Source organism: Pelobates fuscus, chromosome 9 (assembly GCF_036172605.1).
Source record: "Pelobates fuscus isolate aPelFus1 chromosome 9, aPelFus1.pri, whole genome shotgun sequence".
In the NCBI taxonomy this organism is placed as follows: Eukaryota; Metazoa; Chordata; class Amphibia; order Anura; family Pelobatidae; genus Pelobates; species Pelobates fuscus.
In genome coordinates, this window is record NC_086325.1 from 80,514,162 (window position 1) to 80,537,502 (window position 23,341).

Below are 23,341 nucleotides of genomic sequence, written 5' to 3' on the forward strand. Positions count from 1 at the left end.
AAATCAATATTTAGCAGCTGTCCTAACCATCAATCATCTTTTTTCCACATATAGTCAAAGGAGTGCTGCCCACACGTAAGTTTACATAGGAGCTCTGTGGAGGGGGTCCGCAGCCCACCAGGAACAACAAGAGCTGGAGTTCCACAGGCGTCACAATGTAGGGTGAAGGTAAAAAATGATTTATTGGAGATCAAAAAAAGGACAACAAAATATATAACGTTTCAGTCGAGAGGCCTCTATCATGACTAATGCCTCTAGGCTGAAACATGGTATCTTTTTTTGTCCTCTTTTGATCTCCAATAAACAATTTTTTTCCTTCACCCTACATTGTGATACTTGTGGAACTCTACTTCTTCGTCATCTTTTTTTCTACCTCTTGATTGTACAGGAGCAAAAGCCAACATGATTTACAACATCAGTTACTCGAATTAACAAAACACGACACCTAAGAATTATCACCAGTACATCTTATTGTAGAAGCTATGGTGCTGTTAGAATATGAGTGGAGTTTTTTAGACCTGGTTTGTTTGTTTCATTGCAATCCAGCCCCTTAGTGAGGAATTTTGCTTCATCATTGGCTGGTCCAGTATTTTAGGTTTCTCATCATCTTTGCACATTTAGAGGTAGCCAAATCAGGCTTTTATAAATGTTGGGGCCATATTTATAAAAATGTGGAGCCTGTAAGACTTTTCCACAGTTATCAAGCATGCACATGGATTAACTTAAAATAAACAATCCTACCAGACGCTACAAACAGTACAATATGGGTATAAATGTTCCCATAGTCAGAAACACTGCGAAATTATACATTTCTAAACTTTTTTTAGATCTGTTTTACTAGCAGACTAATATTGTTTTTTAGGCAAGTGCATTATTACTTTTAATGTGTCCTTATCACTGAAGTATTGTAATAACAAAGTTCACCTTTTTGGCTCTAGGATCTCTGCACCACCTCCATTAATCATAATGGAATGTTACAAAATATACCACTTCCAGGCATATAATTAGTTTAACACAAAACACCTATTTTCAACTAATATGATAAACTTATTTCTCTAAAAATGTTGTTTTTTATCCTGACCCATCTCATTATGATGACCCCTCTATCTAATCTATTAATCTAATTATGGAAAAACACTGCTTTAAACATAAACAGTTTTTATTTTTTCAATTTTTCTTTTTGTCTCTAGGTGACTGTTGAAAATTAACTGTGATATGAAAACAGCTAATTATGTGATTCGTGATAATAAGACATTTGAATTCCGTTATCTATATATAGTCTATCAGATACCAAAAATTTAATTCTATTCAATATTTCTTTATTTTGTTATTTGTTTTCATTTTAATGTTAGTATTAGGTTTTTAAATAAATCCTTTTTTGTGGATTTTATGAGTATTAGGAAATCCTGCAGGGTTTGTTTTCTGGTGTCCTGCTATCAGGGACATTATCAGATTGTCCCTCAAATGAACAGTAAGTCCATCATCGGATTTGCTGTTCAGCCTAAACTTAGGTACTTACCTTTCTTATGTAGTTAGTGATATGCTTTATAGTGTCAGCTGATCATCTCAGCATATCACTGGTACTTATTCCAAGTTGTAATGAGGAAGGTAAGAATCCACACTCATCTAACAAATGAAACCAGGTGCACAGCTGGACCTGAGGCTGGCAAACCCCATATATAAATGTAGAAACAATGTGATCAATGCACTCAAGGTACAAGAAGGTAGCAGATACATTTGGAGAGTCAGAACATAAACAGCAATGTTTCAGCCTCTAATGAGATTTTTATTAAGCTGATAAAGACCTAGTTGGAGGTTGAAATGTTGCCGTTTATGTTCTGACATTCCAAATAAATCTGCTACCTTTTTGTACCTTGAGTGCATGGGCCACATTGCTTTCAACATTTATGTATGGCACTCATTCAAAGACTTCTGCATTATAGTAAAGGATCAATGAGGACAGCGAGGGGTGTTGCTGATGGGTGCCATCTGAAAACTTTGGGGTTAAACAATTCATAAATGTTTAACTCCTTAAGGAAGATAGTATCCATGATCTCCAGGTTCCATAGGAAATTCATTGAGATTAAGTTATGGTTCCCTGACATGACTTGAGAATAGTGTTTTTCAAACATTCTTAATGAATCACCAACCATTCAGGATGCTGATGCTAATGATTACCCTTGAATCATGTGTGCTCCTGAAACTGATAGTTTTATAAAGATAGTTATTTGAACCTCTGTGAGTGAAAGGTTTTGGGATTTTTTTGTTTTCTCTTTAGTAATTACATATATGAATCTGGATCTATTGACAAATGATTGATGAGTGTCATTGCATTTTTTTTTCTATGCTCCAATTTTCTGATGTCACAAATGTTTTTAGAATCATCGGGTTGTGCAAGCATCCATTTTCTATTATATGTTCAGTAGAATGTTGGGTGGTGATTAATTTTCTGTGGCAAATCACCATTGTGAAAGCAGCCTTTTTAATTTTTGACGACTAATTATCAACAAGGGTTTAACATTGTGATGCAATTTCTTATTCGCCACCTCAACACCAAAATGTATCAGATCTTCACATGATATTTAGAGCCAAATTTACTCTAGCTTGGTTTGATGAATGTAGTACCATTTATTTTTCAAGCAATTTTTGTATAGACAACTGCAGGTGTCTTAGTCACTTTAAAGGCTATATTTTATGAAAGAAGATTAAATTATATAAACTAATTATAGTTTCCTTTCCTGTGAGCAGCATTTTATAAATTGAGAGCATAAAGAAGAGCAGATTTAAAGTATCATGGCGGAAACTCTTTTTCTGTTAAGTCTTTGAGAAACACTACTAGGAATAAAAACTAATTAAAAAGATCTAAAATGGTACATTGTGTGTGATAAGCATACAATACCATGCCACCTATGGTAAAGCTAGTGTTGTAGTGGTTAAAGATGATAAAAAATGCACTGAACTGACCAATAATTTTCTGTAAATAATGATAAATATAAAAGGAATTAATTTATAGGGGAAAAAAAGACATCAAAGTAACTTTAAAAACTTTAAAAATAATAATGCATATTTTCATTTTGATAAGGCATTATATACATAAGGATTCACTAAATTAAAATGCTCAAGAAAATGATGCATAAATATGAAGACAGAATTAATGGGACACTCTAGGAACCCACACATTTTGTGCAATGGATTACGGTTACGGTTAGATAGTGGAACATTCCACACACTATGCCCACTACAGCTACTATAGTGGCTATGGTGCTAGAGGTCCCTGGTGCTTGACCAGTGTAAGTAAATTGTTGAACAGTTTGACAATTATTATTATTATAATTATTAGTATTATTATCCACCAAAGTATTGTGCGGTGCTTTACAATTATAGAATTGGTATATTACAACAAGTAATTTGACAGAATATAACAACAGTTCAAAGATATAGGCAAAGGAGGATGAGATAAATACATAGCTCGACAGACAGATAGATAGATAAATAGATAGATATTTAGAGTTGTTAGATTGGTTAATTAGATTGGTTAATTGGTTAATTACAGCATATCAATCAAACTGTTAATAGCTTTCCCTACCAGCACCTTGCTTTCTCTTCTGCAACTGTCATCCAAAATAAAAATGAAAGATGCCCTAAGCCCTCAGCGAAAATTATTTTAGCAACCTAAAATGGGATAACTGCTCTTATTGAAGTACTGGACAAAGATAACTTGACAGCCCTTTGGTGTAGTATATGAGAGTAGAATACACACATAAAACAATTGTCTAATCTCACAGATTGCACCAAAGGGTTGTCAAATTTTCTTAATCTAGTACTCAATAGGCGCTGTTATCCCATTTTGTGTTTTTTCCACTATTTTATTCTGTAGAAAGACTTGGGAATCCTTACTTGGGTTACTGTTGACTGTTTCATTTTATTATAGTGAGTATCTAACTTTTGTTTCCATTATAGCAATCTACTCTTCAACCCGACCTTGCCTTTTGTGTCACCATACCCCTCTCCCTCTAGCATGTATCCTCATTTGAGCAGCGTGCTCATCCCTCTATGTTCCTTTGCTTACAACTCATCTGGTTAAAAATACTTGTCTGTTAGTCCATCCATTGTACAGCACTGCAGAATTTGTTGTTGCTTAATAAATGAAAATAATAATATTAGAGTTATTGATTTCATAGTGTTACAGACTAAACATGCATTCCACAGGGTACAACAAAAATTAATGGAATGTATTAGAAAGACAGGGTATATTTAAGATTTTCTTAGTTATCCTGATGGAACTGTGGGTAGAGTGGGCAGCAGAGGTCCAGGGGACACATCCAAAGCTTCTTAAAGAAAGAGAGTGACAAGATAGGAATGAGACTTAAATGTATATTTTGAATGTTGAAGATTGGAGCGGGAGGAAAAGCAAATGTGTGATAAGATTGCACTGGAGTTAACAAGAAGTGAAGAAAGTAAAGAATCATTGTAGATCGAGTTTGTTCACGGTGGTGGATAGAACGGAAGGTTTACTTTTTGAAAAATAGAAAACATGGTAAAGAACCAGATAGATAGCTTTATAAAAATAGGGTAAGAATATACCCTACCTTCTTTTCAAACAGAAGGTCCTGCAAGGAGCTTCTATTAGCTCATTAGCTGCATGTCTGGCTCATAGACTGAGAGTGTCAGCTGAGAATCTAAGGTAAGTTTTCAAACAATTTTTAAATGGATAAAATGTTTACACTGGGAATTTTTAGACATCCTTGAAGAGCAATCTATAGAAATATGGTGGCTTTCACATATTTATGTAATTATACCTGCTATACTTCAAATTGCTGTTGTATCTAAGGTAACTCTGCCTGTAGGCTGTTGTGATAATTATCCAGGAAAACATTTCAGATCTGGGAAAATTAATACTATCACGATCTCTAAAGGTTAGTCTCAAACATTTCATAGAAACATTTTTAATAAATATTCTTTAATAGACACAGTCTTGTCTGCCTTATATTAATAACCTAATTTCTAATTTCTTTGCCTCTGTTTCAAACATAAAGCAATTACATAGTGAAAAATATGAAATCCTGCTTAGTTAGGTGGAATTGTATTTTAACTTCTTAAGCTGATTTTAATTCACCATCCTAGCTTATTATTTAACGGTGATGGAAATAATTCCTGGAGCTTGGAAAAGAGTGGTAATTTGAATTGACTCTTTGCCGCAAGGCTGAGAAATGAGGATTGCTGTGCTGTTCTTATCAGATACCTTATTTTCTTAAATAAAATCCAAATTATAAGAACTATAATTCTGTACTTAAAAATTAAACATGTGTGGAGTATATCTGTTCTGGATGCCAGTATCCTCCTATTTTATTAAGCAGTAAATTCCTGATTGACTCATAAGGTTGGTACCATTCAACTTTTATTTCTGGTGAGTTAATATTCTTTCTATTCTATGTTCATATTTTGCTTCCTTTAAATTTAAAAATGTAATTGAAATTGTTGACCAAGTATATTAACCAGTTTTCCATCACTAGATATGAGTGTTTAGTAAAATTTCTATAAATATATTTTACATGTCTTCGAATTCAAATACAGATGATAAAAACACATTATCAGTACGTTTGGAAAAAAACAGTTATTTAATAACTAACTAATAAATTAAATTCATTAATAATTCAAAGAGTAACAGAATTGAAAGCACAGCTGACTGAGATTTTTTTCCAGTACGGCTATTTTTTTTTTGTCAATCTTTCTTTTATAAAGGCAAAAGTGATGGGTACAAAATAAAGAGAGGGAAATGCATGAGTAGTATACAGAATAGGGTCAGTACAACGAAAACCAATGTTGTTTACATTTCCAGAATATTGATGCCTCATTTTTTGTTTTTGGTATGTCATGTAACAAGTACAATTTATAAACAAGCTGAAAAGTGGCATAGAGAATCGAATGTGATCTTTCCATTATAGCTAGTGCTGTGTAGTCTCAATTGTGTATTTAACGGGAGGTGGGTATAACAAAACATCTTATACACTAGGCATTTTTATTGCTTAAACTCAGGCGTGGGTCAGCCTCTCGTTATATATGGAGATAACATTATAAGGTAGGCTACCTAGTAGCCCTGATAGAAACATAGAAACATAGAATGTGACGGCAGATAAGAACCATTCGGCCCATCTAGTCTGCCCAGTTTTCTAAATACTTTCATTAGTCCCTGGCATTATCTTATAGTTAGGATAGCCTTATGCCTATCCCACGCATGCTTAAACTCCTTTACTGTGTTAACCTCTACCACTTCAGCAGGAAGGCTATTCCATGCATCCACTACCCTCTCAGGAAACTAATACTTCCTGATATTATTTTTAAACCTTTGTCCCTCTAATTTAAGACTATGTCCTCTTGTTGTGGTAGTTTTTCTTCTTTTAAATATAGTCTCCTCCTTTACTGTGTTGATTCCCTTTATGTATTTAAATGTTTCTATCATATCCCCCCTGTCTCGTCTTTCCACCAAGCTATACATGTTAAGATCCTTTAACCTTTCCTGGTAAGTTTTATCCTGCAATCCATGAACCAGTTTAGTAGCCCTTCTTTGAACTCTCTCTAAGGTATCAATATCCTTCTGAAGATATGGTCTCCAGTACTGTGTACAGTACTCCAAGTGAGGTCTCACCAGTGTTCTATACAATGGCATGAGCACTTCCCTCTTTCTACTGCTAATACCTCTCCCTATACAACCAAGCATTCTGCTAGCATTTCCTGCTGCTCTATTACATTGTCTGCCTACCTTTAAGTCCTCAGAAATAATCACCCCTAAATCCCTTTCCTCAGATGTTGAGGTTAGGACTCTATCAAATATTCTGTACTCTGCCCTTGGGTTTTTACGTCCAAGATGCATTATCTTGCACTTATCCACATTAAATGTCAGTTGCCACAACTCTGACCATTTTTCTAGTTTACCTAAATCATTTGCCATTTGGCTTATGCCTCCTGGAACATCAACCCTGTTACATATCTTAGTATCATCCGCAAAAAGACACACCTTACCATCAAGACCTTCTGCAATATCACTAATAAAAATATTAAAGAGAATGGGTCCAAGTACAGATCCCTGAGGTACCCCACTGGTGACAAGCCCAAGCTTCGAATATACTCCATTGACTACAACCCTCTGTTGCCTGTCACTCAGCCACTGCCTTACCCATTCAACAATATTGGAATCCAAACTCAAAGATTGCAGTTTATTGATAAGCCTTCTATGTGCAACAGTGTCAAAAGCCTTACTGAAATCTAGGTAAGCAATGTCTACTGCACCACCCTGATCTATAATTTTAGTTACCCAATCAAAAAAATCAATAAGATTAGTTTGGCATGATCTCCCTGAAGTAAACCCATGTTGTCTCTGATCTTGAAATCCATGTGTTTTTAGATGTTCAACAATCCTATCCTTTAACATGGTTTCCATCACTTTCCCCGCTACTGAAGTAAGGCTTACTAGCCTATAGTTGCCCGACTCTTCCCTATTACCTTTCTTGTGAATGGGCACAACATTCGCTAACTTCCAATCTTCTGGGACTACTCCTGTTAACAATGATTGGTTAAATAAATCTGTTAATGGTTTTGCTAGTACACCACTAAGCTCTTTTAATAGCTTTGGGTGTATTCCATCAGGTCCCATTGACTTATTTGTCTTTACTTTTGAACTGATGCACATGTCTAGGTGCAGAGAGTCTACTGCATCCGTGCTCCAGCCCTACGGTACAGGCTATGAACGTGTATTTTAAGTAACATATAAACTAGCACACTGTCTAGGGCACAAATACCCTTCCTGATGTGTCTCATGGCCTAACTGGATGGGCATTAGTTCCATAGAGGCAAGTGATCAACTATCAATTTTTGTGCGATGTTATACCCAATATGCTTATAGTATGAGAAAAATCTAAAATCAAAACATGCAAATAGACTCTTGAGTCCCGGGGTGAGCATGTAAAAGCAGCACATCTGAAGCAGTTAAGGAGAGTCACCCATCCGTGGGAAAGTCCAGAGAGTGGGGAACGTGTAGATGACCACGTGAGCTGAGGCCGCACCGTGTCTGTATCAGGCTCGGGAACCGCTTGTGGTAAGTATGTGCAGGCCTCAATGTTAAGTTCCATTACTCGGTTAGGAAGTCCTTACAAACTGGGTTGAGTCTCCGGTGTGTTAGGCAGTGGTTGTGGTGCGCTTAAGATTTACAGTTATCAGGTAACAGTTGAGGTTTGTCCGTTTGGTTAGAGCCCACTGCTTGTCAAGCGTGCCGCCGCACAGTGGGGTGCGTAGGGCCTACAACTGGGAGTGTCTTGTCCGGTCTGTTTGGCAAATAGATATAAGTCAGCCGATGCCTCTTCGGGGTCTGTTGGCACCCACGGCTAGCAGAGCGTCCCTTAGGGCAGTAGGATACGGGTATGTAGCGGACGCCTGCCGGCCCCAGGTCATTGTGAAGGCCTGCACCATCAATCCACCAACTCGGTGTCTCAGCGAGGCCGGGTTGTCCCTTTGTCGGGCACCGTGTGGAGCTTGAATGTTCTACCGCCGCCTGCGGCGGCCTACTCGTCGGTGGTGTGGTCGGTGCCTAGGAGGTTTACTCCAGATGGTCTTCGGCTTGGGAAGGCTTTTAGGACGGCCATTGTCAGTGTCCACTGTAATGTACAGGGGGCTCAGGGTGGTCATGCGCTTCATGTAAGTCCCTGTCCTCTGTCCCTGTAGTGGGGGGTTCGAGGGGATTTCCTGCCTTGGTGGGTTATGGGTATCTGAGGTGGGGGTTTGGTGGGATTGTATACCCTGTGGGGCCCCCCTTAACCCCTCTTCCGCTTGTAGGCCTTTGCTTCTCCTCTCCCCATTAGCTTCTACCACATGTACCTCCAGCTTCTCCAAGAATCGTGTAAAGAGTTTGTCGATGCGCTGTAGTATACCATCCAGCGTGGCGCTTCCTTTTGGCTTGGACTGCCGCATGTCACTTATAATGAATGTGTCCGCCATTTTGTAAAGGTTCGCTGGACGGCAGGCACACACAGGCTTAGTCGTCTGCCGGCTGTACCGTAGGTGGGGTGATCTAGTGTGAACCGAGATAACCCCCGTCGGTCCAGTGGGCGGGGGGGAAAGTGCTTCCTGAGGTGTCCAGCTGTGGTTGGTGAGTTCGGAGAGCGGCCATCTCTCCGAGTCTCTTCCTCGTGTAGGCCGCAAACCTCGTTCCGTTAGCGATAAAGTCTGGGAAGGCACCGTCCGGTGCAGCAGCCTCTTCCCGGTCGCGTGATATAGGTTGCGGTTGGCAGTTGTCGTTTTTTGAGTCCGCTAGGCAGTTAGGCTCCGCCCCCAGTACGGCTATTTTGACCTTTGATTTGATATTCACTTTTAATTCATTTAAAATGCTTACTTTAGTTAATAAACCCTTGTGGAGTGATATCTCTTATCACTCTAACATTGGGATAAAGGATAAATGCTGAGTGTAATACCATCTGGCACTTTTCACTCTGATGTTTTTAGTTAGAATGCGAAGTTTGGAAGTCAGGTTTCAATGTAAGTAAATTAAATGAGAATATATTTAATTAATTTGAAGCTGTAGTTCCCTTACGCTAGAACCATTTTAATTACACTATTGATTGCTGAGTATCTGAAAATCCATGTTATGAAAAGGTTAATAATTTGAAGCATTTGATGTCAAATCATCTAAGACAAATCCCTATTTATGCCAATAAAATAGCAGGAAAGAACTTAAAATAGACTCTGTCGTGATTTCCATCACTGTCACGCAGGCACATGACTTAGTTCAGTGGTTGAAAGGGTTCGAAATTATTATTTGTCTGTGCTAAACCTAAAATAATAAAGAAATAAATCCCTCTTGATCATTCTTAATATTACTTACACTCAAACAATTTATAAATGGGCATCTTTTAACTATGAAACGCAAATACTATTAAAGGAACACTATGAACACCAAAACAACTTCATCAAAATAAGGTTGTTATGGTACCAGGAGATTCCTGATTCTTGTTACTTTTGGGGTGGTTTAACCCAAAAGTTCCCTCTCTTTTTTTTCAGTACCACACAAAAGAGTACTGCAGTATTATTCAAAGAGTTAAATACACTAGTTCTGCTGCCTTAATGATACAATGGACCTAATATCACAATGCCACAATGACATCTAAGAGCTAATGGCAATGTGATTGCTATGATTTCTTATGAAGATCTAAGATTGAAGGCTGACCCTCACCACTGTCTGCAGTTGGTCACTAGCAGATATCCGAAGAAGTCCACTTGGAACCTCTGTCAAGCCAGCTCTGGGTTTTCTCAGAACTCCCCAACCTGTTTGTGTCTGTCTGCCCCACATTCCATGCAAAAGTAGATGGTAGAGACTGTATTTTGTTGTAGACAGTAGGAATTCTTTTATCAGATGTACATAACATTTTAAAACATAACTGCAAGTCTTTCCTTTCTTCATTGAAAATTCCCACTGAACATTACTGAGCATATTAATGCTGACGTGACTTTTGGTCTATTCAAAATATGGGTTTAAAATGTCACTGTTACTTTGAGCTTTTTATAAACATAGAAAGATTTTAAGTTAAAAAATAATTAAAAAATATAAAAGGGACAATTAGGGACAACTTTTCCTCAAGTAAGATTGAGTTTTGTGGGCACAGCTTCTGTCACCACATCTTTCTATTTCACATCAGCTGTCTGATGTACACATGTATCTTCTCACACAATGCTCAGCAGATGGTCATGTCATCTTATTGTGCATGCACGAGAAAATCTGTGGATGGTCTTGTGGCCTTTAAATGGAAGCATCACTGCAGGAGGAGGAGGTATCAGGTAAGTATATCTACTTAACCACTCACATTACACCACAGAAGTGGACCAAAATACAACACATTTAAAAATTGCCATATTTTGTTTGTCAATTGGATTCCAATGAAATCAACCTAAATATGATTCCATGCATTGACTTATTGAATATGGAAATTCAATAGAAATAAATAAATTATTATAGTTATACAGTTATTACAACTTTTCATTATTTAAGCCCAGATTCAAAAAAACGTTGTAATCTTAGCCAAGATCCAAGAAGTGACACAACTTTTTTTTAAAAGCTATAGTTTTCATGACAGCCAAACAGAGTAATAGCCAACAGAGAATAGACTTGTGTATGGTGGGGAACAAAGTTGTTTCTCTCGATTTGGAGTTTGTCTATGTGGCATTTATGTTTGGATGAATTTGATGAATTTTGGGAAAACAAAAAATGTAGCAATCCATAGGCATCACGATTTGGTATATTGAAGAAAAGATTTATCTGGATCAGAGAACAAAAGAATAAATACAACGTTTTGGCCTCAAGCCTTAATCATGTAGAAATAAACATACAACAAAGATTTAAATAGATACTTTAGTGAAGCAAAAAAAGTAAGTTCACTCAAATCCGGGTGCACTGAAGCAGGACCAGCAAATCCAGAATACTAACAGAAAACAGGAGAAATCTCCAGGCATTCAAGTCACAGGCAGGTTAATTAGATCAATAAACCTGAGCTTGGTAAAGCATGTTGAAACGTTGCTTTGCCTTTCTGATTCAAACCTGCCGGTGCCCTGAATTCCATGAGTGCTTGGAGATTCTTCTTGTTTTCTGCCTGACTTAGTGACATCAGAATGTGCACTTCTAGTGGTGTAAAATAGTAAGTGTAAAAAAATATACAAATACTTGCACAAAAGGCCTGTAACAAGTGTAATAATATGAGTAACAAGTTAAGTCTATGTAAAATACATGGTGGCATGGGGATATAAAGAGGGGAGAGGGTTCCAAAAGAAACATGTGGTGAACATATATATTTGTGTATAATTATCATGGCAACTATGTCATGGCCTAACTCATATTATAAAGTCAAAACAAGCCCAGCCATAAAATGGCAGCCTCTGTGGTGCAAAATAGGAAATATAGATAAATTGAAGGCCATATTACAATCTCTATTATTATACTTTACAACCTGTCATATGCAAGATAGTCTCACAGATATATTGTCCCACCAAATCCAAACCGAGAAAAAAAAAAAAAAACAAGACAAAAAACACAACAATACACATGTAAAACAAAGCAAAAAGAAGAGTGAATGTGGTGGGGAAAACCCTTAGATCAAAATAAAGGATTTGAGTTATAATAGACTGTCAGGCATATTTTAATAACACCAAATATTGCACAAGCATTTGTTATGAATATATATTTGTTAATGTATATATTTTCCAGAATAGGGATAGGTGCATTTTTGAGCCATTTGGTTCACAGATCAAGTGAGAAGAAGTAAGCAATAGAGGAAGGAAAAGGAAGAGGAGTAAAATTGTGTAGTCATATATGTAATATATAAAATTATAAATTCATTTTATCATTGCTTCTCCTTTTTTCCCTCTATAGGTCGCTTCTTACTTGATATGTAAATACAATCAACATTTAGTCACTGTCTCATAACCATCAATCAGTATTTTTTTCCCATATATCCTCTTTTGTTTGGTGTCATGGATGAAACGCAGAATCACGAAACAAAATGGCCGTTCAGTTCCAGTTTAATTTGTTTTGTGATTTAGTTATATGGAATATAGAATTCAGAAATTCAGGCGACTCGCCAAATCAAGATTAACTTGAAACTGAACATGAGTAAAACAGAGAACTATAGCCAGTGTGTGATCATGACTCTTTCCATTTCATATACTGTAAATTGTAGGATTATTATAATCAGCACAATGACCAACATAAAGCCAAAGACAGAGGCTAATAGTGAATGAAACATTTTACTATGCATTTTATCTTTTACAAATTGCCCCTCATTAAAATATACGCATTAAATATTCTTTCACATACATCACATTTTAGATAATTTCCATGTACACTTGAAAAATTGAAGAATTGTAAGCTAGCAGAAAATACATATATTCCAATGTTGTATAACAAGTAACAAGCTTAATAAACGCATTAATTCAAATAAAATGTATTTTTTTTACATATAATAAATTATACATTCAATCAAGAGCTCATAAGCTCAGAACCTCAATAATTGGTGGTCTATGGCTCATGCCAATGTTTGTTGGGCTCAAAAAGTGGTATGTACAATAAGTAATAAATATAATAAAGTAATTGTAGATGCCAACAATAGAATCTGGAAAATACTTGATATTTAAGGCATGAATAAAATCTCCTAGACATTCTATAAATAAAAATAAAGAAAGAAAACACTCTGAGGATTTTTTCTAACCTTTTTCCTGGTTCCAGCGTGGTCAGCTGATATCCTTGAATCCTCATCGTTGACCTGTTGTAATGGGACAAAATGCTATCTTCAATGGAAGATAAAATACACAAGAAAACATGTATCACATTGTGATTATCACACAATCATCAGAAGCTATGTATATTAAAATTAATTTATAGTCAAATCAGAGAAACTTGTCTGACGTTTTGTGATTACACATACTAGACGGACCTCTATAGCAAGTACCTGCTGACCACTTTCTTCTAGGAATCTGCCCTAAAGAATAATTAATTAATTGTAATTAATATTATGAAACAATTACATTTGAAGCATATAATTAGTATATTGCTAAACACATACATACACATTGGACCTGGGGCTGATAAAAAATGATAGGCCTTTTTACAGAACAGTATTGACATAAAACATTCATACCTCCCAAGTGTCATGTATTTGGTAGTGGTGGTGTTGGAGGGAAACTCACAGAATGCAGCTTTTAAGAAAACACATAACCTATGCTAATCTTTTGCTTTCATTGCTCAACCACCACAGCGTCCGGTGAAGCAGGGTGTTGGTGGGTGGGCTAAAAGGGTGGGCCACTCACGCAACTCACATAAGCTGGTTAATGAAATGTCCCTCTTACAGTTACAAAGATTTAATAAAACATACATTCAAATAAAAATTGTAAAAAAAAAGTATATCATTTGCTAATTCATTTTCAATATATTATCTTCAAGAACAGCCTTTTTGTACTTGTTTCATATATAATCTATATTTGCACATGCAAGATATCTAGTCATGGATATGATTGTCTCATTGTGTATAGTATAAGCAGCCCAATAAGTATTTCAGTAGTGCTGGTGCCGGTGAACAGCTTTATATGTTTGGAAACGTACACATCCTTTTTAAAAAAAAAAAAAAAAACATCTATCAATTCAGCCTTGGAACAGGATATATTCTCATTTGAGCTTTTTTTTCCGCCAATGGTGGATTATACTAATTCTCTTAATCTATTTTTTATTTGTTTCAAAAGAATGAGGAGTAATATATTCAATGCCAATATAGGACATGGTAATGTTCCCCATTATGCTATCACTCTTTCTTCTACACTGCACATTATGTTGATAATTAGAGATTTAAATATAAAAAAGTTCACAGCGCATATTTATATCCCCATAGTTCCAGTACTTTATACCATAGTTTAATAAAGCTTGCAAAATCTCACAGCATGAGCTGGAGCATTGATCACTTTTGGAAAATTGTGTACAGTTTGCTGGCTTCGCTTTGTCTGGTGACGGGGGTTTTAAGGGGATTTTACAAACAGTGGGTGTTATGGGAGCTCCCAGAACTAAGTCTGTGTATTATTTAAAGGCCATAACTAATAGTGTACTGAACATTTATCACATTGTATCTATTTTATTTTAATTGTGATTTTAATGAATGTTGATTTTTTTTTAGTATTTTTGTGTTGTTTAATTGTTTACATTATTAAAAAAGTTTGCAAGTCTTAAGCATAGTTTTTTTTCTCCTTTTGACTTTTTAGCTGTGCTGCCCACACCTTTTGAAAGGCTGCTTTTAGTAAATGTTTTACATTATTACATGGGATTAAGCGCAGAGATTAGATTTGTTTGTGCAGAGATTCAATTCCTTATTTTGATCCAAACAATATTATTAAATCAAGTCTAACATGGCAAACTTAGAATAAATATGCATTTGTTTTTTTTTAAATAAACATTTTTACCATTGCAAAGTTCTCATTATGGGTGAAAATGAGAAACCTATAGCTCTTTTCTTCTAAACATGTTACAGGTGAGTCCCAATACCCTCCCTTTATTGGTACTATGAGTGCATGCTTGACATTTAAACATCAAGACATTTAAACATCAAGTACCACCAGCACATTTTTATGTCCCTTTATAGTGTTCCCATCACTTTATGTTCTGCAGCTTTCCTGCTTCAGTTTGCCTTTTGACCATAGGCATCCCTACTATTTCCCTATTTAACTGCCTCTTTCCTGTTCTTCTTTCATCCCTCCTATATCTTCTGTACTTCTGCCATCATCATGGGTGTCCACGGGGGGAGGAGTGGGGAAGAGGGCAAGTGGGGGCGCTTGACCCCCCTGGAATTTTCAGCTTGTGGACGATATTTTTCTTTTGAGATTCAGAATAAACTGGCCAGTAGGTGGCGCTGTGTGTGGAGAGAGGCAGAGATAAGAAGTTACATCTTATCCCTGCTTCTCTATCGTGACTGAATCCGCAGGGGAGCAGCACAGAGTGTAGTCAGCAACTCCCAGACTGCAGTGACAGCCTACAAATCAGGTAAGTGAGAGATGGGGGCAGCCTACAGATTAGGTAAGTTAGAGATGGGGTATCGACCTACAGATCAGGTAAGTGAGGGATGGGGGAGGGAGACAGCCTATAGATCAGGTAAGTGATGGATGGGGGGTGGTACAGCCTACAGATCAGGTAAGTGAGAGATAGGGGCAGCCTACAGATGATGTAGAGATGGGGGATCCACCTACAGATCAGGTAAGTGAGGGATGGGGGGGACAGCCTATAGATCCGGTAGGTGAGGGATGGGATGGCAGCCTACAGATCAGGTAAGTGAGGGATGGGGGAGACAGCCTACAGGAAGGGTCAGTAAGGAGCAGGAAAGTAAAGTAAGAGAAGAAACAGAAAGGAGAAGGAACAGAAATGAGCAGGAAGGGACATCAAGGAGCAGAAAGGGTCAGCAATGTGCTGGAAGGGGCAGCATGAGCACAAAGGTAAAGTAGGATGAGGAGCAGAAATGAGCAGGAAGGGGCAGCAAGGAGCAGGAAGGGGCAGCAAGAAGGAGGAAGGGTCTGCAAGGAAAAGGAATGGTCTGCAATGAGCAGAAAGGGGCAGGAAGGAGCAGAAAGGAGCAACAATGAGCAGGAAGGGACAGAAGGAGCACAAAGGTAAACTAGGAGAAGGATCAGAAAAGGGTAGCAAGGAGCTGGAAGGGCAGAAGGAGCACTAAGGTAAAGGAGTGCAAAGGTAGGAGAAAGAGCAGAAAGGAACAGGAAGGGACAGCAATGAGCAGAAAGTGCAGAATGGGGCCACAATGAGCACAAAGGTAAAGTAGGAGAAGGAGCAGAAAGGGTCTGCAAGGAGCAGAAAGGGATCAGAAAGAGAAAGGAGCAGAAGGGCACAAAAGAAGCAGAAAGTAGCAGAAAAACAAGACTGTGCCAAATGAAGGAGAAGAAAAGGAGATTGGAGCAGAAGGGAAAAATTAAGTGAACCCTCCACTTTATTCTGGACATCACATCAGGCTTTGGTATCTGGGCCTGGTAGGGAAACTTTGGACCTTCTCATCTCCCCAGGTAAAAAAAATATCAGTGTTAATGTGTTCACTTTTATTTACTGTGTGTCAGGAAGCACAGAGTTCCGCTTGGTAGTGGTGCTGCTGCTTGGCTACAGCGTACAGCTGGCACTCTAAGCCAATCAGTAGCTCCCCATTCATTAAAAAGTAAAACATTTTATGAACCGGGAACTAGCGATTGGCTTAGAGCGTCAGCTGACAACTCTAGCCAATCAGCGGCACACATGCCTAATGTCAATCTACACTTCCTCACACTCTGTTTCAGAAGCCGAATACCACTGAGCGACCTGGAGATCTGGAGGTGGGGGAAGCCTTTGGTGAACCATTTGAGAGCTGTTTAACCCCTTAAAGGAAAGAGAGTACCCAGGGGTTTCCTGGCATCATAGCATTTTCATTTAGATGAAGTTGTTATGGTGACCAAAATGTTCCTTTAATTTGCTTAAAGGAACATTATAGTGTCAGGAATACAAATGTATTCCTGACACCATAGTTGTGAAAACACTATTCACCCTGGCTTTATGTGATAATGACTATGCCCCTTCCCTTTAATGACACTGTCAAAAAGTGACCAAGCATGGATGTCATTACAATTATGCCTCCCCCCCACCCCCGGAAAAGTCCTGCGGACGCCCATGGCCATCATGTCACTATCTAATCTAATGCCTCTGGCCCTTGATCAGTTATATTTAGTTCCCTAATAAGTAATCTGTAAATTATGCTTAGATATGCTGCTTGAACAAACACGCTCTCTATTACTACACCTCACACATTTGCTCCCTTTTATTCTCCTTTTAGTAATATATTCCATTCCCAAGTCATCTGATCTAGCTTGAAGTGAGGTATTTCTGAATTGCTTACTTTTTTATATTCTTTGTTGATTCTCAATTAATGAGCACTTTTGGAACATAGTTTCTTATAAAAATAAATTAATAAACACAATGCTCAGTGCTCTTCTGCAGATGGTTGTATTTAACCTGCTGCTGTCAGAGGATTAAATGTGATATATTTGAATCAAAAGTAAAGAACATGACCGTGCTTCTTTGGCTGAAGTCCAGAAAATCCACTTGCGCTCATTGTAAATCTTCTTTCCCATTAAAAATGCTCAAAATAACTGAATACAATCTGCTTAAATGTATTAGGTAGATTTAAGAAAAATACTGCAGAAAAATGATTAATTCTAGAAAACATGCAAGGGGCATAATAGGTTAGCACTATGGTTAAAAAAAAAAAATTAAAATAAGAATAATCTGTCATTTCTTGGACCTTTTTATGAATAATTTTTAGCTTATGATACTATTCTATGATTATGATAACAAAGACAATAAATAATTGTAAATCAATTATAAATACATGTAAATGATCATTTACATTTTAAGAAGGATTTGCAAAGTAAAATAAAAACATTAAACAATACATTAAATTAATTTGACAGGACTTGCTCACTTTCAACAGCACTGCCCCGAGGTTGCAGAAGTGACACTGCATTTGTCCCATTGCGTCTACAAAGATCACGCAATATGGGACAGCCAGGGATACATGCCCATATGGATTCACACTCACCATTGGCACATAGAGAGTGACACAATTAATGAGGGTGTGGATTATGAATAACTGAACAGGCAGATTGAACACTCCCCCATGTGTGCAAATTTTTGTTTAACATTGTATTGACTATTCACAGACTTCAGTTGGAAGAGGTTTTCAATCACAATTTTTCCCCAGCATAACTTTTTTGTTTTTTTCGCAAGCACTGCCAAGCCTCAAAAGCAAGCCAGTAACCAACCTGCTGATGATTTGCATTAACAATGAAACAGCTGTCGTCCATGAGTGATTCACTGGCTTTGCATCTTTTCCTAAGTTGTGTTTCAAAGTTGTTGTATACAGCCTCCAAGGAATCCATGTTTAAAATGGAATAATGAGGCAAAAATGTTGAACTAATTTGCATATGCCCACCCAGAATCCTTTGCGGTTTTTAGGATCTTTATTATGTGATAAGCCATCTATGTGTTACGCACCTTATTATACTTGTTTAGCCCTTTTTATTAGAAGCTTGATTGCTTCTGTCTCTTTTTTTTTCTTCCCTTATGAGTACATCTGAGTAAAGGATAAGAAGAGGGTCTGTGTCACAAGTGCACACAAATGCATGTGTGAATTGAGCCTGTCCTATCTGACTCTAATTCCATGTGAGTGTGCCCAATATATATTTCACACTTTATTTCCTGTTGTACTGTATTAGACTATATGTGTTTTGTTCTATTATAGCATCAAATTGTTCCATAACCCCATAAAGTGTATTTACTCTTTAAGCACCCCACTGTGTAGACCGATGGTGACTTGTGTCACACATTTTATGGTTTTATTTTGCATGTCATTGTGTTAAGAAATACACTTGTGTGGTAGCTACTGATATGCTTTACTCTTATACTATTTTAAGTGCCCTCAAAGAAAGATCACTTTTATTTTCAGATGGGAAATGTAATTGGAAAAATTAACCCCTTCTCTCCCAGTAACATGTATATATGTATACACACTACAACTTTCACTTTGATTTTAGTCTGTACTGCCTGCTTAATAACCCCTATGACCATCACTGGTTTTCACCCTGCAGAGAACTATGTTTTCCTGACCTGGCTCTATTTTTCATTTCTGCAGAATGACTGTAAATGGGGTTATCCCACCTCACGCTGCAACTACTTTGGTAAGTCAAATTTCTTTAATATTATCTAACAGCCAGAGAGTGAAGAGGGAGAGTTCTGAGTGTATGTGGACATTTACCTTAACATATTGCTGCTTTGTTTTAGGTTTTCATAAAATATATTGTAATATCATGCAGTACAGGATTATAGTGAATGTACAGAGATAATCAATTTTAACTCCAAAAAAAAAGGCTATAAGATGCATGTATGAACCATTGTATCTCTATCTATTACTCTGGCTTTTGATTTTCAAAATATATAACTCCCAGGAATCTGTTCCTTAAACAGCACATAATGGAAAGATGACTGTTGACTTGCAAAAACAAACCAAAATAACAGAGAAGGAAATAGGATCCTACTTGGCTAAGGTACAGCTATTTTAGTCAAACTCTTATAAGTTGACCTAAATTATGCAAGTGAATTGTCAACTCAACATGAATTTGTAACAGATATTGATTCCTTTATATATCATCCATGGCATACAAACAACATGGATTTAGATCTACAGAGTGAAAACAATATGTGTAATGATGTCTTTGTTTCTAGCTCCAGTAAGAATTGTATAATAGCATTCCCCATGGCAGTCCACTAAGATTATGAGAAGATGGGTCCAGATGGGTCTAAGATGTCCAGATGCATCCTGTTTGTAACCATGCTTCCTGCAAGAAGCTTATTGCGTAAAGCACCTGTACTTCCACCATATTTATAGAATGTCATTTGTTAGCCTTTATGCTACATAAAAATGATATATATCTTAGTCTGATAAGAACATCCACAAGTTGATGTACTAGGAGACTAAGCTTATCTCTTTTTTCAAGGTATAACGATGACTTGGGGATTAATGGTACTTTCATGGTATTTGGTTTAAGGTAATAAGACATTCTTACATATTTGCTAACTATGATCACCCCCCTTATATTATATGTATATGTGTTATTTTTTCATCAATACTTTGCAGTTGCTTAACTGGTTTTGTGGAAATTTAACCCCTTAAGGACACATGACATGTGTGACATGTCATGATTCCCTTTTATTCCAGAAGTTTGGTCCTTAAGGGGTTAAACAAAAAAATGCCCTGTTTTCCCTCTGTGGTTCTGCGAACAAGCTACTTTTTTTTTGCTATCAGTCTGTCATTTCCTCTTCAGATCTCAGCAAGCTTCTATTCTGGGGCCAATCAGAATGAAGCAATGGTTCTCTATCATTACTCCAACACTATCAGGGTCAGTATATTGCAGATATTGAGCAATGAAAGACATATAGCCCTCCACGCAAACAGCTTTTACAAACAGAATTTCTGACAGAGATGAAAAGCCACATCCTACTTCTTTAGAACAGTACCCTTTATATCTGTATCAACAAAATAACACATTTTCCTTCTCTTGCCAGCGTTGTCTATAATGAAGGACATGGTATAGCTGCAGTATATGTTATCATTGCTATGTTGAAAAGGGTTAATGCAGTTGTGGCAGGACAAAATGCAAACATGATTAATACATAGAGCTTAAAATGTAACAAGTTTATAGGTCAAACTCTAATAACATGCTTTTCCAGATGAGAAAAAAAACATATTTTTATTATTATTATTATTATTATTACTGGTAATTATATGGCACCAGCATATTCCTTATCACTTTACAATATTATCAGAGGGGGAGATTTAACAATAAATGAGACAATTACAAAAACTTACAGGAACAATAGGGTGAAGAGGGCCCTGCACAAACAAGCTTACAGTCTATGGGAGGTGGGGTATAAAACACAACAGGACAGGAGGTAGCAATCAAATTAGGTGGGAGTGAAGCAGAGCTGGAGGATATAATATAGTTCTGCCCTTTAGGAGAAAGCAAGGGACAGGTATGTGAGTTTACTCTGGGAGGCCATAAGCTTTCCTAAAGAGATGGGTTTTGAGGAACTTTTTAAATGATTAAAGACTAGGGTTTAGCTTAATGGTCATAGGCAGGCTATTACAAAGGAAAGGAACCACCCACGAGTCCTGCAAGCGTGAGTTGGCCATATGGGTGCGAGCAGCGGACAGGAGAAGGTCATTGGAAGAGCAGAGAGACCGAGAAGGGGCATACCTGTGAAACAGTGAAGAGATATAGGAGGGGATAGAATTGGTCAGTGCATTATAGGTGTGGATTAGAACCTTGAATTGACTCCTATAGGATAGGAGGGGTCATTGAAAAGGAGACACTGAATGAGCATTGGGAGAGATAGGAGGAAAACCAAGAGAGGACAGTGTCACAGAGACAAAGTGATTGGAGGAGGAGAACATGGTCAACAGTGTCAAAGGCAGCAGAGAGGTTAAGAAGAATTAGAAGAATTAGTTTGGTGTTGTGCCCTTTGGATTTAGCTATGATTAGGTTATTAGTAACTTTAAAGGGACTCTATAGTCACCATATAAAAGCAAGAAAGACAGGTCCCCCAGCCTTCCTTCTTGCTTTTATATGAACTTTCATTGATTAAAAAAAAAAATTCGGTGGTTTTATATTAAAAACTTACCTCCGTTCCAGCGCCGAGCTCCCCGCTAGGCCGCGCCCCCTTTTTCGTCAAAATGACGAAATCGCGGGGCCCAATGGGACGGCTTCGCGCTGGACCAATCGCGTTCTTCATAGAGCGGCATTGAATGCCGCCCTATGAAGAACCTGAGCGCTTTACCGCGCATGTGCGCGGAATGCGCGTTCGCGAGCTGAGCTGTCTGACTGACAGCTCAGCTCGCTTTCTAAAATTATCAATAAGGGGGGGACCTACTGTCCCCCCCCGGCCCCCACCCCTGTGCGGCGGGTGGGGGCCCGAAAATTATCAATGAGGGGGGGGACCTACTGCCCCCCCCGGCCCCCACCCCTGAGCGGCGGGTGGGGGCCCTAAAATTATCAATAAGGGGGGGGACCTACTGTCCCCCCCCGGCCCCCACCCCTGTGCGGCGGGTGGGGGCCCTAAAATTATCAATAAGGGGGGGACCTACTGTCCCCCCCCGGCCCCCACCCCTGTGCGGCGGGTGGGGGCCCTAAAATTATCAATAAGGGGGGGGACCTACTGTCCCCCCCCCGGCCCCCACCCCTGTGCGGCGGGTGGGGGCCCTAAAATTATCAATAAGGGGGGGACCTACTGTCCCCCCCCGGCCCCCACCCCTGTGCGGCGGGTGGGGCCCCTAAAATTATCAATGAGGGGGGGACCTACTGTCCCCCCCCCCGGCCCCCACCCCTGAGCGGCGGGTGGGGGCCCTACAATTATCAATAAGGGGGGGGACCTATTGTCCCCCCCCAGCCCCCACCCCTGAGCGGCGGGTGGGGGCCCTACAATTATCAATAAGGGGGGGACCTATTGTCCCCCCCCGGCCCCCACCCCTGAGCGGTGGGTGGGGGCCCTAGTTAACCCTCCCCCCCCCCCAAAAAAAAAATATCTCCCTACCTACCCCCCTCACCCTAAAAATAATGAGGGGGGACCATTAACTAAAAACCTGTAAAAAAGAAAAAATGAGATAAAATCAACTTACCATTCGATGTTTTCTTTCTTCTAAAATCTTCTTTCTTCAGCCCCAAAAAAGGCCAAATAAAAATCCATAATAACCGACGCAATTAAAAAAAAAAAAAAAAAAAACGAGCGCAAAAAAAAATAATCCATCTTCACCCATGGAGGGCTCCGCGCAGACTGAGCTCCGCAGGGTGGGGAAGGCTTATAAAGCCTTGCCCCGCCCTGCAATTAGGCTAAGAACACTCTGATTGGTGGGTTTGAGCCAATCAGAGTGCTCTTTGTCATTTTACAAGCGTGGGAAAGTTCTTTGGAATTTTCCCACGCTTGTAAAATGACACAGAGCACTGTGATTGGATGGATTTCAAGCCATCCAATCACAGTGCTCTGTGTCATTTTACAAGCGTGGGAAAGTTCTTTGGAATTTTCCCACGCTTGTAAAATGACACAGAGCACTGTGATTGGATGGATTTCAAGCCATCCAATCACAGTGCTCTTTGTCATTTTACAAGCGTGGGAAAGTTCTTTGGAATTTCCCCACGCTTGTAAAATGACACAGAGCACTGTGATTGGATGGGTTTCAAGCCATCCAATCAC

General features: G+C 38.4%; 1 protein-coding gene across 1 annotated transcript in view; it reads right to left on the minus strand.

The window, feature by feature from the left end:
- TENM1 (teneurin transmembrane protein 1) overlaps nucleotides 1-23,341 on the minus strand; it is a 642,971-nt gene that overhangs the window by 322,413 nt on the left and 297,217 nt on the right. Inside the window, exon 6 of the mRNA XM_063432113.1 lies at nucleotides 13,242-13,295. Coding sequence (XP_063288183.1) covers nucleotides 13,242-13,295 — 54 coding nt within the window. The remainder of the gene's footprint in view (nucleotides 1-13,241; nucleotides 13,296-23,341) is intronic.